Source organism: Diadema antillarum, unplaced genomic scaffold (genome assembly GCF_040938485.1).
Source record: "Diadema antillarum isolate AM-2024a unplaced genomic scaffold, OU_Dant_1.0 seq00000953_RagTag, whole genome shotgun sequence".
NCBI lineage: Eukaryota > Metazoa > Echinodermata > Echinoidea > Diadematoida > Diadematidae > Diadema > Diadema antillarum.
In genome coordinates, this window is record NW_027271801.1 from 731,324 (window position 1) to 750,308 (window position 18,985).

General features: G+C 38.9%; 1 protein-coding gene across 2 annotated transcripts in view; it reads right to left on the reverse strand.

Annotated features, from left to right (window-relative positions):
* Positions 1–18,155, reverse strand: part of LOC139741776 (heterogeneous nuclear ribonucleoprotein A/B-like) — a 41,860-nt gene extending 23,705 nt beyond the window's left edge. For both annotated transcript variants that reach the window (XM_071652365.1, XM_071652364.1), the window contains exons 1-6: positions 17,970–18,155; positions 9,570–9,610; positions 7,815–7,942; positions 6,425–6,586; positions 5,648–5,776; positions 499–589 (exon numbers count right to left, since the gene is read on the reverse strand). In XM_071652365.1, the coding sequence (XP_071508466.1) occupies positions 499–589; positions 5,648–5,776; positions 6,425–6,586; positions 7,815–7,942; positions 9,570–9,610; positions 17,970–18,118 (700 nt within the window). In that variant the 5' untranslated portion in view covers positions 18,119–18,155. The remainder of the gene's footprint in view (positions 1–498; positions 590–5,647; positions 5,777–6,424; positions 6,587–7,814; positions 7,943–9,569; positions 9,611–17,969) is intronic.
* Between the last annotated feature and the right edge of the window lie 830 nt (positions 18,156–18,985).

The following is an 18,985-nucleotide window of genomic DNA, read 5'->3' on the forward strand; positions in this document are numbered from 1 at the left end:
CGCTGTAGCTGATGAAAACTGACCTTCAAATCAAATCTGTACTGTTTTTAGCTACTGGTTTTTAATTTACGCGATATAATAAAGTTCTCCTGAATAACTATCAGCTCACTGGTAGTGACTATACCCTTTTTGCTACAATGTTGGCAGTTTTGTTGACTATGATGGATAAGTCAACTATGTGTTTGATGACAATCAAACTCAAAGTTACAGTATATTTAACATTTGTGCATGATGCAAAGTTTCTAGCAAATTGGGCCCAGGTGTTTTCTAGGTCCAAACATGAAATGACTTGCCACTTTTCAAAGTCTCACAATATTCCATATCTTCAAAATTCCCTTTAGAAGAAACTTGCCCGTCTGCCCCTTCGATGGCATCAATAAAGGTCATCTTGTGTTCTTTCGCGAGTGATCCCATTCAGCCATGAAGCATGTTCAGAGGTAGTGGCCCTTTTAAAGATGGGTAAAAACATGAAGAGCAACAAAAAATACCAGATCTTACCTCCTCGCCCCCTTCGGTGCATCATGCCGCCTCTCATTGACTTCTGATGTTGCCTTTCTTCTCTTGACACCGCTTCACTCACCTCCACTTTCTGTTTGTAAATGAGGAAAGATAAATATTGTCAATGGGTATTTAAGTGTGCAACATCAAGTTACATTATATCTACTTTGGGAGTTATGTTCCAGAGATCACAGAATAGGAGTGGTTGGTAAACAAGAACAGGATTAATGATGGAGTCTGGATGACAACAAAAGGGGGGTGGTTACTTGAGGCATAGATGACATACAAAATAAAAGTTGCTTGGTTAGGGTTTTTTTTTACATTGTCACCTTGCATTTTATCCTATAATCCTTACCATGCTTTGTTCATCTACTAGTCCTCTGCTTGACAGCCTGCTTTCCTGATTGGCACAGATGTTTGGAAACTTGGTACTAGCAAATAGAGATTACCAAATCCCTTTCATCCCTATCCTGTCACAAGAGGCATTTAATCCCTATTGTGTCACTAGGGACCTATCTGTTGGAATAGGGCAAATCGTTAATCCCTCAATGGGTTGGCTACCTCACAATTAGGCCAAATTTGGAAGAATTGACCTGTTAAGGACTGACTGATTTGCTACAACACTCATTTCCCACAGACACCTGCCCGATTATACTTGGGATTTGTCTTCAACAGGTAAACTGAATGCTGATGAAAGTGCACAACAAATTTAAGCTAAGTGCCTTGGATCACTTAGGATCACATAATGGTAAAGATTAATGTAAGATGCAGAGCTTTTTCTTAGGATAGAGATGTAAAGAAACTGAGAAGACCCAGAGAGGGAGAAAGCCAGATTATTTTCAGCTTTTGCTCTCACATATTACTAAGCACATGAAACAAGCACAACCAGGGCATCCACGATCAAATATTCTTATTCATACTTGTACAATATGTGCCATTGAATTTAGCAAAATCCTTCTACTGGCACACTCTCTGGCCAACATGTTCCATATGTGACCCTGCATCACAAAACCAACAAAAAGTTGCACCCCTTGATTTTATGAGAGGTCTCAAAAAAAAGGTGAAATGGGTCAACCACATCAATCTTGAGTTCTTCATATTTTCTGAAAGAGCTTTTCTTCTACATTTTTCTTTAGTTTGGGATCATAAAATGAATGGGAAAATGAGTTTTCAGCAGTTTTTCTACTTTTCTTTTTGTAGATTAGTGTGATCAGGTATGTCGGAGAGGCCTTGTTTAATTTCTTGAAAATCCTTTGCACACTCATTCACTTTCAGCTCTAATAACTTTTAACCCATCCACGTACGGGCCTCTGTGTAATCTGTAATATCGTGCCTGCCTAGTAAGTTGGCCATGAACTTGGGCGCGATCTTCCCTACGGCGCGATCTACACGCGAAGAGCATTCATACGTCATCGAAAAAACTGCCTGTGTCATTCCCACTAGGCAGGAGGGATGATGCGTGTACACTCGTGCCAATATGCACTTAGTTGACTCAATACAGCACTAGTTTATGTGAATTTTAGAAAAGAAATAATAAATTGTGCAGGAATTATGAAAAAATATTGTTTCTGTGTATTTCATCGATAAATCCTCTTCATTTCAAGCCATCTGTAATCACATCTTACCCACTTGCGAATCGACGTGTCCATAATGTCCTCGAGCCCCCCCGAGATAGCTCTGGAACATTCCATTCAATGACGGGGTTTTTATTTTGCAACGTTATCTAATAACTCTCATGTAAGCAAGTTCTTGCTATGGCTAATCTATTTTGTAATGTATCATAATCTATCTATGCTGAGATAGCCTAATTCAAATTTGCAGAGACATAGAAAAAGATTTGTTTTACAATCGTGATACGTTCAACTACTCATTTACCCTGTGCTGAAATCCGCATGTCTGCTCCGCACATGTTATCGCTATCGCTCAAACTTCGATCGCGATGGCTTGTGTGTGTACAGGTACACAGTGCATGCTAGTGTGACGTGTGTGGAGAAGCATGGGGCTGAAAAAATACGAACTCCACGTGGTGTAGTAGAAAACAAATCGGACGTTCGAAGTCGTACATTCAAGAGCTAAAACAGACAAATAGCGAATTCAAAGTCCACTGAAAAGGTCTTGACATTGTAATGTATGTTCCAAAATCATGTCTGGCTTAGTTTTGAGAGAATTTTCTACACGCACGAGATCAGGAATGAGATCGGTGAACTGGCTAACAACGTGTGTACTGTGAACATGTGACTGGCTTGTGCACATGGCCTAGCTAGGTGATCGTGAGAGTGCGGCAAGAACGCTAGGAATGCACCCGAGATGCGGTGTGTTGCAAATTCTTGGGGTGAAATTAGACTTCCTTCTTCAGCCCGTCTAGTATCTATATTTTTTTCAATAATTCTAATTCTTCATAAAATCACGATAAAAAGACTTCATATATTCATTTTATATTTTAGAAGCGTAATATGAAATATTTTGGGGTTTTTTTTCAGTCCAAGAAAAAAAATAGTTTGAATAAAAAAATAATAATAAATAGTCGTTCTTGACTCAAGTCTAATTTCCTGCGCCTTCTTGCAGTTACCCCGCAGTTGCCCATGGATACGATGCATAAATAATCAGCTGTTTACTGAGTCGTACTAGTGTACTCTTGTTCAAATTGAGAGGATTGTTATTTTATCGGCGGCACTTAGTTGTATAACCTCATCCAATAAAAAGACAAATTCAAACATCAAATGGTGTGACAGTTTTTGTCAGAATTCCCTATCAATTTCAACTTGTTGCCAGGATAGTTTTCAGATTTCACTTGCTTCATTATCGAAGCTGTTTGACATTTGAAAGAACTGCTCCATAAAGAAATCACCTTTCATTTGTTATTTATTTTCACAAACAAGTATTTTGGTCACTTGAATATTTCTTAGTATTATTTCAATGTCATGATATTTCATGATGGTTATGTATTCTGTCTTTACATGGCAAGATGGGATTTTTTTTTTCCATCCAGGGTCAAAGAAGAAAGTGACAGGAAGGAAACCAAAAGGATAGGGAGGAAATGAAAAGGATACAATGAAACACCTGATCAGCAGGCTCTTTTTTATTACAATGGTGAATGCAGTACATCAGAATTTAAGTACAGTTCTAAATAATTTATCAGTTGAAAAATGAGCAAAGAAAATGGATTTCATCGAGTTCTAAATGAAAACTAAACTAGCATCGCCATTATGATTTAGATCTAGAACCTAAGTAGTGCTAGTACTACAGAATAGACCTGATGCAAACTTGTTGTCAAGCTTTTGGTTGAGTTTCTTCAGAGACACGAATTTTGGTAGCACAATACCCGAGTGAATAAGAAAAAGGAAAAAAATATAAATACACAACTGTAATGCAGGTCTCTAGACCACTCCCGTGCACGATTGGACGAGCGAGCATCAGCCCCCGTTTCTTCAGTGTCACTCTCGTCATTGGCCTAGGCTAGGCTACTCGTGTCGTAGTTTTACTCGCCATCATCAATGTCATACATGGTTACACAAAATAAATTACATCTTGCCATCACCTCAACCACAGCAAAACCCTGAATATCACTCCCATCATAGTCACTCTCAGCTCACAAGACATATCAGCAAACGATACAGACATCGCAGACCTAGCTAACTAGCTCTAAACGGGGTCCCTCTAAACATAGTTGTAACTACGCCACGTTAGACATTAGTTGTACACAAAAATGAAACGGAGGTGAAAAACTAGTAATGAATACACGAAGATCATCAACGATGGCATATTACCGTAGAAAAAAATACACAGAACATCTTGCACCCAAAAAAAAATCGAGGTAAAAAACTACGATGAGAAAAACTAGGGTGAAAACACGATGCTTGGAAGACGAACGATGAAGACACTACGGCAAAAATGCTTACACGGAAAAGTAACGAGTGGGTGCCACACAAACTACATGTTTTCGCACATACGTAGATAAGCTACATCGTGTTCAATCAAAAAACTCAACAAACACTAGGACAAAAACTCACCTCTAAATTGTTGCAAACGAGATAATCACTTAGAAAAAATGAACAAAACACTCTCAGAAGTACGATTGTACTCTGAGAATGAAAGATATAGAATGATACGAAAGCAAAAGAGAGAAAAGAGAGAGAGAAATGGACGGGAAACCTAGAGAAGTTACCCACACTCACTAACGTAAATGGAATTCAACACACACACCCCCGTGCCCCAGCATAGCAGTACAGTACACGTACACACACAAGGAGATATCGTCAAGCACTCTATGAGGAGATCGATATCACGATACCGCGCGTAAGAAATCACTGCAGTTGCTGGGGCAACAAAGATACATGCGCGCTGTAAACATGAATATTGATTAGTTTCTCAGCAGGCTCGAACCCCTGGCAGGTGTTTTGGCCAATAAGAGACATTCTAAAATATGTTTCTTTGCATAAATTATTTTTCTGAGTCCCAGTAAGGATCTCTGTGATTGGCTAAAATTATTCTACAGCTCCTGGCCAAGCCTGAGGTCCTAGGACGCCCTCTTTTGGTCATAAATAATAAAAACCACGTTTTTTGTGGGAGCTGACGGGGATGGGTTAAAGGGACAATGCTATTGCTTTGAAAAATGGCATTAATCATGGACGGAATGTGCTGATAGAGCATGCTCAATTTCAGCTTAATCTGATAATCCCTTCATTGTTGTTGCTACAATGGTTTACATCTTGCTCTTTGTCCCATTCATCAAGGAGCTAGCAAGGTTTGGTAAAGATTAAGTGCTTTAACAGACCCTGTACTTCACAGCCTCTTTTTCTCAGTTCACACTTTTCCAATGTGTGTTTTGTTTCCAATATTTACATAGGTTAAGGAGAGTTCAGTTGAATTGAGTTATACATCATTTGAAAGCTTAGAGTCTGCTCTTTCAGAATCTGCCTGAACTATAATCCATGTCTGGCGACTTTTTGTTGGTTTTGTGATGCAAGGTTACTTATTTACCCTATAAAATCAATCCAGTGCATTGTTACACTTTACACATGCACAGCAGTTTGACAAAATATCAATTTTTTTTTTTTAATAACAAGAAAGGGCACTTTGGAAGCTGGCCTTGGGAGGAATAGCTCTACTATTGATATAATTGATAAAAATCAAATCTAAACACTCTTACCCTCGATCCAATGTGGTGAAACCTCTTGGTTTGTGCTGCTTGTGCTTCATCAGATGTTTCGTAGGTGACAAATCCAAAGCCAAACCTCCTCTTTGTGTTCTTGTCTTCTGGGAATTCAGACTCCACGACCTACAAAAATAAAGGTAGTTTGAACTGAGTGCTACAAATCACATCACTTGCAAAAGACTCACTAACAAGTATTGAAATTCTGAAAGATCTTTCTTCATCTTGATCCCTGACACTCTACAAATGTTCATGTTAAAAAAAGAGGCATGGCTGTGTAAGGTCCTGGTAATCTCAAAGTCTTCCTTACATTTTAAATTGATAACTGACAAATGTCTTATGTGCTACCAGACAGATTCACTGAAAATTTCTTTATACGTAATCATCTTCTGCATACGGTACATGCCGTCCAAAAATGGAAGGATGTGCAAAGGCATTACTGTCACAATAGTTTTTGACAGTTGTGATAAGCCTGGTTATACAGAGCGGACATCAAACAATACATTAGCATTTCTACAAATACAGTGCACTTCTGTTATTTAACCAACATGGTTAAAACAATTTCTTTTTAACAACTAAGCAGGTGTTCAAGTAAAAATTCTGGTCCAAAACTAGCCGTTTTTATAGTATAAAATATACTGGCTACTTGCCTACAATGAAATACAACTGCCAGTCCCAAGGGCTTTGTCAGAACAGGAGTCGCCTGTAAATGTAAATTGTGTTTTACTCTCCGTATTTGACTGCCTTACTAGAAAAATGGAAGTAAACACTCACTGTTCCGAACTGGCTGAAGTAGTCTACGATTTGTTCATCTTTGAGTTCTGGCCCAATGCCACCAATGAAGATCTTCTTCTTCTTCTCAGGCTTCTTCAGAGCAATGGCTGGCTTGGGATCGATGCTCTTGCCATCCACTTGGTGGTCTTGCTGTGCAAGTACCTGCATAAGATAAAAGCACATATTATTATCAGTTATTATCAGGACAGATTATTTTCAGTCACAGAGACTGTGATTGAACATTTCTACACATTGTTTGAACCAGTGGCAACATACTGTAAGCAAGATAATTTCATGGCATGAATTTGTCGCGAATTGCCACTGGCATTCCAATTTCACAAATCTTTCCTATCGCAACATTTGCAAAATCAAATTACAATGCATGTGAACACTTTTGGTCTGACAGTATCCAACCCCTACACTGAAATAGGCCTTTGAATTTAAAATAAAATTTCTTGGTTATACGATAAAGTTACAATTCTATGTGAAGTGGTAACATAGGACTATGGCTTGGCAGCATTTCATCGATTCATTGGCAATTACAATTACACCTCCTTTACCAACCTTCTACAACCTTACCTAAGTCTGAGACTTCATACTTTTACTTAATAAACCCACATCTGTATCAGTCTGTTTTGTTTTGTTTTTGTTGTTGGTTTTTTTTTTTTTTTTGCGGGGGGGGGGGGGGGGGGGGGGGTGTTTTTGTTCTTTTATCTTTACATACAGACAAAATGTACAAAGTCACAAGCTCCCTGGAGACAGATAATCTTTTGACAGTTATTGCAAAGGACACCATAAAAACGCGAGTCTTACTTAACTTAAGAACACACTGAGATAGAAAAACGGGCAATCTATGCTCCCCTCTTCAAGGTAAACAAATTGTGTCATCATTTAAATATTAAAGTCCACATCCTGAGAGCACTCTTTTCATCATTTTCACATTAATGTGTATGATTATTTTTTCTGCATGCAAGCATATGTGGAAACCCCTCTCATTTACCATTTTTATTGCCTTGTAGAGCAAAATTAAAACCTGACGTCAATTTGAATTGGACATAAAAAGACTGTCCCTTGATGTTCATCTTTATTGAGATACAAGAGGTAGCCTGGCAACAAAGTCTGCACTCACAATTCATTGCGGTTTTCAGAGGCTCAGTATCAGTGTTATAAGGGAGATCAGCATTTTCTTATCAAGTCTACAATTAGGTACCACATCAGGACATACCCCCATATAGTGTTGTGCTCTTGTCGCTGGTAGCTGGTAGGGAGCAGGGATGTGCTCACTTGAATGTTTCTTGGCTTGTGTCCTCCCCAAGGCTAACAAAATGCCCCATAGCAGCATACAATGTACAAATGTGTATAATGCATACATCAGCAGTAAAGCACTTACTTTTGAGACAGAGTCTTTGCTTGAGAACAGTACGAACCCAAAGCCGCGTGGCTTTTGGGTCATCGGGTCTTTCTTTATGTCGCAATCCACAACATCTCCAAATGCTGAGAAGTACTTCTTCAGGCTGTCTGTGATACAGAAAATGCAAAGAAACTCCAAAATAATCTTTTGTCTAAATTTACATATTGAGAAAAAAAAAATAAAGGCAAATGTCCATAGCCCATACTAAATTCATTTTCATCTTTTTATGAGAAAAAGATACAAGTACAGTTTAAAGCAGTTTGTAGAATACAGTATCACTTAAACAATCGCATGGACCTGTGAAACGATTTATTCCCCAGCAATTTGCATTGTGATGTTGCTTGAAACCACTGGGCTGAGATACGCATAATCTGAAAGGAAGTGTTCACTACTGTTAAAGTGGTTTCTTTCGCGTACAGAAACTTTCGCGGTTTCCATCAGTGCCGACTTTTTCGCATGTGTTTAAATTCGCGGTCGGTAATGATAGCGTTGTAACAAGCCATGAGTTCAAAACATTTTCGCGTGACGTTAAATTCGCGGTTCAACCTCAAAGCGCAAAAATAAAACCACCGCGAAAGAAACCACTTTTACAGTATGTCATTAAGAGCAGATCGCTCCTAGGCTGTGTTTATGCTTCCCTTTTTCGGGCCAGAATCAGCGTTTTGAATCGTGATTAGTGCAAAACGCTGTTGCATTCACGCTCACTTCGATAGAAACGCTTATTAAAATGCCAATCCAAAACGCACAAAAAGTGCGTTTACGATCTGCGTTTCTGACTAATCACGTTGGACGGGGAAGCATAGACGCAACAGCGTTTCTAAACGCGTTCAGAGTGACGTCATCTAAATGCCTTTCTGGTTCACGTGAAAAAGTGCGCGCCGCCCGGCCAGCCAGCTACCCTGGCCTGTGCAGTTTGCCCATGTACTGTGCAATACGCATGTCTTTCACAGCTGCTCTCCCAGGCCAGGCCACCGATCGCAGTGCGCCCCCCAATTTGACCTGCCTCTGCTGAGGTCAGCGAAGCAATAGCAAATGCTCATTCCAAGGCTGGAAGAAAGTGAGCATAAACAGTGCTCCCGTGAACGGCGTTTTGAATCAGCGTTTTGAATCAGCGTTTTGAATCAGCGTTTCAAAACGCTGATTCTGCCTTCACAAATTGAGCATAAACACACCCTTAGTGCCCAATGAATTTCATTCCAATGTGGCAAAAACAAAGAGCCGTCTGCTATTTGCTTTTATGTGCAGTTCACAATTACAAGAAATATCACTGAAGTCAATTATTATCCCCACCTAGCACTTCTGTACTGGCAGACTCCAGAGACTAACAAACAGTTTTTCTGTAAATATTTTTTTGTAAATAATTGTTACAATATTGATATATAGACATCACATGTGTGCCTAATTTCCTCTGAACCATTTAAAAACTGAACAATATCCATCAGCTTTTTTTGTTTTTTTTTACTAATTGGGGGTCATAATGTACTCCAAAAGCCAGAGTATCTCTGCTCCTCTTGAAAAATATGTCTTGAACAACTTTACATCACAATTACAATCACCAAAATTGCAAAATTTCTTATGAAACTCTACGGAATTCAATCTGCAAGGCTCTTTTCTGATTTGGAGGCCAAAATGTATTGTTATCACGGCAATGCACAACTTTACAATACATTCACCATGTGTGCAAAATTTCTTCAATACCACATATACACTGGACAGAACTTTCAATCTGCTTACCATTTGTTGTGTCCCATGCAAGGCCTCCGACGAACAATTTTCTGCAATAAATAAAATTACATACAAACTCATGTCAGTTTGGCCAAAGCTCACAGATTCAAATGGTCAGGGTAACTCACACACATACCAAAAAAAAAAAAAAAAAAAAAAACTTCATCAAGACATGCAAATCTCTTTGTGCTAAAGAAACATTCTCATATCAATACAAAATTACAGAGAGAATACTCTACTGTGGTCAAGGTCTTATTCTGTACTTGACAACTTACAGAACAGGGTTTATAAATTGAGCTATGAACCATATTAGCAAGGCACCTATTCACCCTTTCACTTGATCTCTACCAAGGAGCTTACATTTTTGCTAGCATGTGCTGATTCATTTTCTGATTGTCTGTTATACTTTCTGCAAAAACTTGTAGATCTAATACATATACAAAAAAAAAAAAAAAAAAAAAAACGGGGGTGGTCAGGAATGGACCAAGGAGCAACTTGATATTTTTGGAAGGTGATCTGCATGTAGATGTGCATATTAATCCACAAATTTTCAAGAGGACATCCTCTGACAATTTTCACAGCCTCAAAGCAATATTGTAACAGCTCAATAAAGGAAAAGTTACTGAAAAAGTGGATATTTTCGCGCGACTAATTTTTTGTGGCCAGGTAAGAGGAGTTTCGCGTGTTTTTAATTCCGCATAATCAAGACATCAACTACTGGAACATATAGCAAGCAAAAATATTCACGCCCTTTTATTTTCATGCTAGTTTCTGGTTGCGCAAAATGCACAAAAATTACCACTTTTACAGTACCTCCATCAGGCTGGTTATGTTTTTGCCAGTATTGGTTTCTTCCTACATCCTTTTTTGTTAACAGCTTCATGTAAAAAGCTGCACAACATTTCAAACATGTATTTCAGAAGTCAAGAATGAGTCAAGGAATTTTTATTCAAAATTAACATTGCCAGTATTCATATACATGTATGTTGCATCAGTATACACGTAAGAAAGTACTACTGTGTTCCTCAACTGCCAGGACACACTGTACATCGCCAGGGCTCTGACATCAGCAGTGGCACGGAGCCACTAAAAATTTAAAGGGCCATCAAATCTCCAAAAATGCTATCCCTTGGTGGCCCTAACAGGTGGCTTAAATTCAAAATGAATTCTTATATTTCCTCTTATTTCAGGCTACCAAAATTTCAGATTCAAAGGTTCAGTGGCCCAAACAGGCCACCAAGGAAAAAAATTTAAAAAGACCAAAAAAAAAAAAAAAGGTTTATCTGTTACACAGAGTTCTCTCATTTCTTCAAGCTTTAATCAAGTTAATCTTATGTCACTATGCATTAAATCAGTATAATTCATAAACTTGTGGTGACTTTCTTTTTCCTTGTGTCATTGCCACCTGGGATATTGTTTGCCAAGGAAACACAAACACAATCAAACACACACACACACACACACACACATATACACTCACAAAACAAACTTCAATAGTGTGTACATCTCTCACTTCCAGAGCATGCTTTAAAAAATAAAAAAAAAAAAATTTAAAAAATCTTTTTTTTTTTCTAAATCCAGACATTTTGCTGGGTAGTTCTGAAACCATTGTGTAAAAACCTTATGTGATACTCGGCACACAATGGCTTGAATACAATAAACTATACATACAATGTATACACTACACACACGATACACACACTGCATTAATAAATCTGTGTGAAATATGTACAGTACGAATCTTTCTTTAAATATATGTTACCGCATACAGCTAAGACTACAGCAGAATTTGGTTTTCGAACTAAGCACTCTTGCATGTGATTTTAATATCAAGCGACAACGTTGCATCTGCTCTGATTTGAGTGGTCTATACCAGACTATAATACCCTGTTAATCTGTTGAGGACAAACTGGTTTTGCTATAATACGCATTTCCCAGAGACACCTGCCTAAATACTGTATACCCCCAAAGTCACACGAAAATAGTGACACTGATCCCGATATGTGATGCACACGTACATTGTATACACTGTACATTTCTCCATTCAGTACAGTACTCCATGATCGCGAATTTAACCACTCACGAAATGGCTGGGAAGTCCCGATTCGCACAAATTTAGACTCGCTAAATATGTGGTGTTTACAGTATACGCGGATCTACATGTAGTTTTCAATGGGTTAGTGAACAGCGTGTATGTTAGCTTCATACATGTTGGCCACAGCTACTGCCATCTGCTATGCTGGATCAGGATAGATAACTTTACATATTTGCCATGAATGTGGTTGGCATTGTTGAAAAAAATTGCGGTAACTAATATAATGTGTACAAAAAGAAAAATGCAATGAAAAAATGTGTCCATCAGCAGATCGTCGGGTGCCCGTGCATTGGCCGCTAATGCAATACAAATTGTATTGCGTTAGCGGCCAATGCACGGGCACCCGACGAGATATTCATTCTCTGCATTCTCCATTCTGCTTGTGGTATCAAGTGCAGATTTTGTTTGAAATAGCATGAACTGATGTCTTCAAGATACTTTGAATGACACATACAGAGACACACTAACAAAGATTATCATCATTCAAATTAAAAATGAAGTTACCGGTACTGAAGTACAATGACATTTATTGTAGTACCAAATAATGCTGTCTTGATTAAAATGAGATCTTCTCAGCTTCACAATGTTCTACAAATCAACTAAATTCATCTTACAACATGTACGCTAAACCTCATAAACCACAGCATTCAAGCTCTACCTGACTGGCGTACATGTACGCCTTCCAGGTTATGTTATCATACAGTTTGGATCTGAAAAGAGCTTGAAAAAATAAAAAAACAAAAACGCTGCATAACTAACCTACCATGTACATGACTGCACGTTACTGAATGTACATCAAGACACTTGCATGACAAACACAATGCATTAAGGTAACAGTCATTGTGTGTTGTTAGAAGCGTAATTTACCATTTGCAGAAGAAACAAAAACCCAGGTTTAGTGCTTCAAGATAGTTCTTAAATGTGACTTCGGGATAGAAACAACCAATGTAAAATTTGAATCAGTATAATAAATGTTAAAGGGATGGTACAGTCTTGGTGGAGATGAGGAATGGGCTTTTGACTTTTTGTGAGATATCAAGAAACCACTTGTGAAAGAGTACAGAGCATGCCATTCTTTGAGGAATTCAAAGTTTATTTGATGAAAATCAGTTTTGGAATGGCTGAGACATCCGAACACAAAGTAAAACAGAGCGATCGTAATAAAAGGTGGGTCCCACTTTTTATTAGGATTGTTCTCTTTTGGGTATCTCAGCCATTTCAGAAGTATTTCTGGATAATTGCCGTCCAATAACATGTCCACAAGTATGTTCCAAAACAGTGCTGTCACTTCACGGCTCCATGTAAAATACTGTATACAAGTGTGTATGTTGTGTCATATCAGACAGTGGGACATTCCTTTTGATGTGAACGATATTGGCAAATAGAAATGTTAATGTTGTTTTATGACTTTTCTGCATGTAAAAAAAAAATTTAAAATGTGTCCTCTTAATCCACTGAAATGATGAAAAATACAAAAGCGATGAAATATGAATAATATATATATATATATATATATATATATTTCATTCTTTGACTTCATAACATCTTTGAGAAATGAAAGGGGTTGAATGAGATTTTGTTTTTGTCTTTTGTTTTTGTGTTTGTGTGTGTGTTTTTTGTTTGTTTGTTGTTGTTGTGGGGTTTTTTTGCTGTTACGGTCCATAAATAAGATTGAATGCTTGATCTGTATTACTGGAGGCTGATGAATTATGAATAGAACCAAAAGAGAATGAAACAGAAGTGTGAGTAAGGCATTGGGTACATGTACAGTATTTGTTTAAAAAAAGTGCCACTGCATGAACTGGCTTTAGCTCAGCAGTAGTAGTGCTGCTACTCAGTAAGAAGTTACAAATAGGTGATGCAAGTTCAAATGCCACACTAGTTTCTTCTTTTTCATTTGGTGTTAATAACAATAATGATTGAGCATATCTTACTCACAGAGCAACAGCAAAAACAAAAATAAAACAAAAAAAAAAAATCTGTGTGGCTTCTACATTCTCCACAAAGCAATTTCCTGTCATTCTTATACCTTCTTGAAAGCCTATAAAGTTGATATACAATCTATGACATAATACATTGCGATTACAATGGTGTATTACATGTACAGGTACACCCTGGATAATAGCAAACATCTTGAGATCGATGCTTGTCATGTTCTGCAAGTGACTAAACTGACACACTGCTTCTTCTACAATAATGCAAAAAGAAAACACACGCCTGTCTATTATGTACTGACCGTACCTGAAAAAGGGACACCACATGTCCATGGCTTGAGTGGCTGGATACAACCACAGATGTGTGCAGGACTGTATGAATGGCTCCAAATGGTGTAATGTATATAGATAGCCACATCGATCAATACAGTGTTGTACGCAAGATCACACACTACCATCATAAAGCAAAATAACCTCATTGCTCTTGAACTCTATATATATTTTGTATACGTCAATATCGATAACACCAAACAGTAGCTAAATTGATCAAGACAGAAAATATATGTGTCTGAGTAACATGAATTCAAAATTTGTGTTGTCGATCTGAATAGGGTGATGTTTCGGATCACGACTGGTACAGCCCTGTCACAATTTCTGAACAGCAAAAGGCCTCTGTATACTGTACATGTATATGCTGAATATTTCGCGAGTCAGGCGCTATAAGCGAAATTAAAGACACACGAAAATAATTACTCTGATCCCGATATGAATGTGATGCACATTTCTCTGTCCAGTACAGTACTCCACGAGTGTGAATTCATCCACTCATGAAAACGTCAGAAGTCCCGATTCGCAAAAATTAGACTCGCTAAATATATGGCGTATACAGTACTTAAAGGACAAGTTCACCTTCATAGACATGTGGGTTGAGTGAATGCAGCAATATTAGTAAAACACATCAGTGAAAGTTTGAGGAAAATCAGACAATCCGTTCTAGAGTTACGAACTTCTGAAGTTTCTGCTCACTGGAAGGCTGGATGAGAAGACTACTATAGCTTGTGATGTCACATGAGTACAACGATATAGAGAAAATATAAAGAATATCAACATATTTTCACTTTCCTCACTTAATAAAAGGTATGTTTGATTTCCCTCTTTCAGAAGGCAAGGGGAATAATATTACCCTTAACATATGTCCGTGACAAGTTGAGAAAATGTACACTTTCTTTAAAAAGTAAAATTTTGTGAAATTCTCTTTTTATTTTCTTTGTTGTTGTACGCATATGACATCATACACTGTAGTAGTCTTCTCATCCAGCAGTAACTGGGCAGATACTTTAAAAATTCATAACTTATGAACAGATTTTCCAATTTTCCCCAAACTTTCACTGATGTGTTTTACTGATATTGCTGCATTCACTCAATCCACACGTATATGAAGGTGAACTTGTCCTTTAACATAAAACCAGGGAGGTGGAAGAGAGACCACCTCCCTACATGAACTACATAGTATGCACTCTAGCCTCTGGCCATGAATCATGAACCAACTAGGGACAGGAAGGAACTCAAGAAAAACTGCACGTATACATGTAAATACAGACGCTGAAATAGACTAACATTTCTGACAAGACTAGAAAAGCTAGAATAGACGATGAGAATGAAGTGGTAACCAATATAACAAATTAAAGTTTTCTGGAATGTAAATAAAATGAGTTTATCTTCCTCATGATGGTAGTATATTGACCGAAAGATCGGTCTGTATCTGTCCGTCGGGGAATGTTCCGTGGAGACTGCGTCTGGCTTCACGGATCCCCTCTGTATACAGACCGAAGTCAATGATTGCGGCTCCTGTGTGGAGCAGTCGCGCACAGATCAAACGTTACGATAAACCAAATTTCAGACAGCTTTTTTACATTCAAAGAAGTTTGACATGACATGACACATTATGCAGCAATATTTGGGATAAATTTCTCACATTGTGCAATCAAAATACTCACATAAACTCGGTTATAATGCAGAAATTTTATCGATATCGCAACATCGCCGTTCGCAAGCAGTAGGTCGCCATTTTGAATCTGTAAGCCAATCACATGCGAGGTACGTGTTTTAGTACAACAAACACGTAGAAACTACCTCGCATGTGATTGGCTAATAGATTCACAGTGTATGTTTCTGCTGTTTGAACGTGACGACGCGACAGGCTGTGTTTTACGTTGAAAATTCTACTAAAATGTTGGATTATTCATTAATCTGGTGAGTGCAATGTATTCTTAAAAAGCTAATTTCACCATACAAGCTTAAATTTGCCGACCTAGGGCTGTGAATTAGACGCAATCGAGAAGGGTGAGGTAGCTCACCCAATTTTCCATAGAGACAGTGGTTAAGAACATCCACACAGCAATGGGTACTGATACCTTCCGTCTGTCTACGGAGGACAGCGTTAATGGCAAAATATAAAAGAGTCCTCCGGACAGACGGATCTTTCTGTCTAGTGTATGATGTACCTTGCATATGTTACAATGGCTGCAGATACAGTTACACTAACCCCGGGACGCTCCGTATACACAGTTACACACTGTGGGAGCGTCCTGAGTCAATAGAGTGCTATATCGGTAAGCTTGAAAAACATACACAGTCTGTCACAGATTTTCGCACCTCCGTAGGTTTCGAATATCACGAGGAAAAAACGTACTTTTATAGTATACATAAGATTCTTATCTAATTAATACCCTTCGTTCACCTTGTTCTTGTTCACATTGGTCCAATGATCTTGAAAAAACGTTTTTTTCACGGCCATATACGGGTCCGTAGTCCTAGCTCCCCATCCCATTCACCATTTTCGAAATCAGTATGCAGTACACTGCGCACGTAAATATTCATGTGCTGGCGGAGTCGCAATGCGTTTAGCCTTCTGACAAGGCGTGCGCGCGCGCACCCACCCAGAAAGCAACGCAATATACAGCGAGAGGGTTTGCCAACAGTATGATAAGGCCTTGCCACAAAGCTACACGACTTGATGGCCAGCGCATGCGCACAAATCTCAAATCCATTTACTGTATAAGATGTAGTTCTCCCGAGTTCCTCTCGACCGAGTCGCATTTAACTCATCAAACCGAGCAGAAAGGGACTATTACCAGAACCAAAAGTTGAACGCAGTCAGTCTTCAACATTACATCTTCACCTGTAAGTCTTCATATTGCGGAATTTTTGCGATTTCATATTGATTTTTAGGCGCTATACTTCGCCTGTCATGATCATGTCTGCTACAATGCGCAGCCCCAACACTGCGTGTTGGGGCTGGTCGCAGTTACAGTCACACATGCAGCTGAATGATAAAGATGCACACATGTGACTGTATACATTGCCAAAAAAAAAAAAATCACCAAATGTAAGCTCTCATGATCTTTAGTGCTTCAACAAACAAAAACAAAAACAAAAATAATGTCATGTCACTAGTTTGTATTTCTCAGCAACACTGAAACTATCTGCTGTACGAAAGACATGGAACCTTGGGATCACAAAGTCACTAGACTAGATTATGGTAAGGTAGCACAGGAAAAGACAAGCAGATGATATTTTTTCTTGGTTCAATATGCCGCAATCGGGAAAGACTATTGAATTTGCAGGTCTGCATTTTTTTACAATTCTTCTTTAAAGGGAGCAACTGACTTACACGCATAATTTCATGTAGGCCTTACAACATGTAAATTCATGTTCATACAGCAGGAACCCTACTGTATTTTACACACACACAACACACACTACTATTCAGTATCTGCACGCTTGGTAATGCCCTCGCGTTTCTCTAAGCATTTTCTATATTTATCTAGTTTTGCTCCCGGTGACTTACAACTCGCATTTCTGTAACATGTTCAATCACCTCACATGACTTCAAGGCCAGAACATACTTCTGCCTGAACAAGCTGTAAGGAATGTGTGGACCTGCCACACGTCTGACCAGGCGTCTGACACTACAGACAAATCGACGTCATGGCTCTTTGTGCACGACAGCGTGGTATCACATCACGAAAAAACATGAAACCCATACGCACGCACGTGGTCTGTGTATCCAAGATTACTACACATAAACTTCTTGGCAACCTTTCAGCACAAATACACGCAATATCAGGATATGATACGGTCCATAACCAACTAGATATCACAGGGAATTCATATGAACAGATATTGACATGTTTGATAAGGAAACCCTAGGAAAAATTTCCCGAAAACTAGTGCTAGTCAGCCTGTCTCTTTGTCACGCATGCTTCACACAGATCACGCATAGCATATCTCGCTCGTCATGTGATAAGCAACAGACATGCTTACCAGCTTGAGCTTGTTGGCGTTTGCCACGGGCGTGCGGAAAATCGTGCAACTTACCGGTCATCTTCTTGGTCTTTTGAGGCATAAATTTGTTCCCCAGGCTTTCCACTACCTTTGGCTTCTTCTGTCTGATCCATGGATTGTTCTGCTGTTTCTGATTGCTGTGTATAATCTGTACCATTAGTTGAGTGATTGGCTGAATCCATGTTATCGCGACTTGCTCCGGGATGTTCGTCAAGGAGTTACGGGGTACCGAGAGAACATGCCACACCAAAATTTGCATTTTTCAACATAACTAATTAGAGCAGCTGCCGTAAACCGTGATGTGATTGGTCAAGATATCTTGATGACGTCATGTTGGCGGTAGATGCCATTTTAGATTTGTCATCTTTTGTGTCTGGCTTTTGGGGAGCGCATTGCACTCTCTTTCATTTTTATAGAACGGGATGCCTGTGCAATTATATTCTTGGGTTTTCCCCAGTTATGGTAATCTGCGCTCTTCGTCCAGAGCCAGTGATATTTTTGTCAAAATAATGATGTAGACTACTAGTACTCGTTGCGGGGGGGGGGGGGGGGGGGGGGGAGCGATCTCCCCTCTACCTACATACGGTTTGATAGAGAGTATGAATTTAATTACCGAATAATTTCATATCAAGAACAGTTGCTACTGTTAGAAATCAAGATAAGAATAAATTTGATCTTCGACGAGATCACATTTCATGCTGACTTTCCATAAAAGAGAGCGTTGTTTGATTGGTTCCGTGTCAGATTGGGGCCCGGGGGGGGGGGGGGGCGTAAACCCACACAATATATATTATTGACGATTAGTCTAGACCAATAGGGCCTATGGTATGGTGTTAGCTACTTATGTTTTGTTTTGTTTTTTTAACCTGAATTACCTACGATGACGCCCAGTAAGTCAAAGACTTTTTAGAGGGCCATTCAACAGATCCGATCCTGAGCCCATGCAGAGTCCAATATGTTGTAGATGGTTTCTATGGTTGTTTGTCTGTCTGAAGCGAATTTGTGGTGAAGGGAAGGAAGGATGGGATTGGCGGAGTGTTTGAAGATCA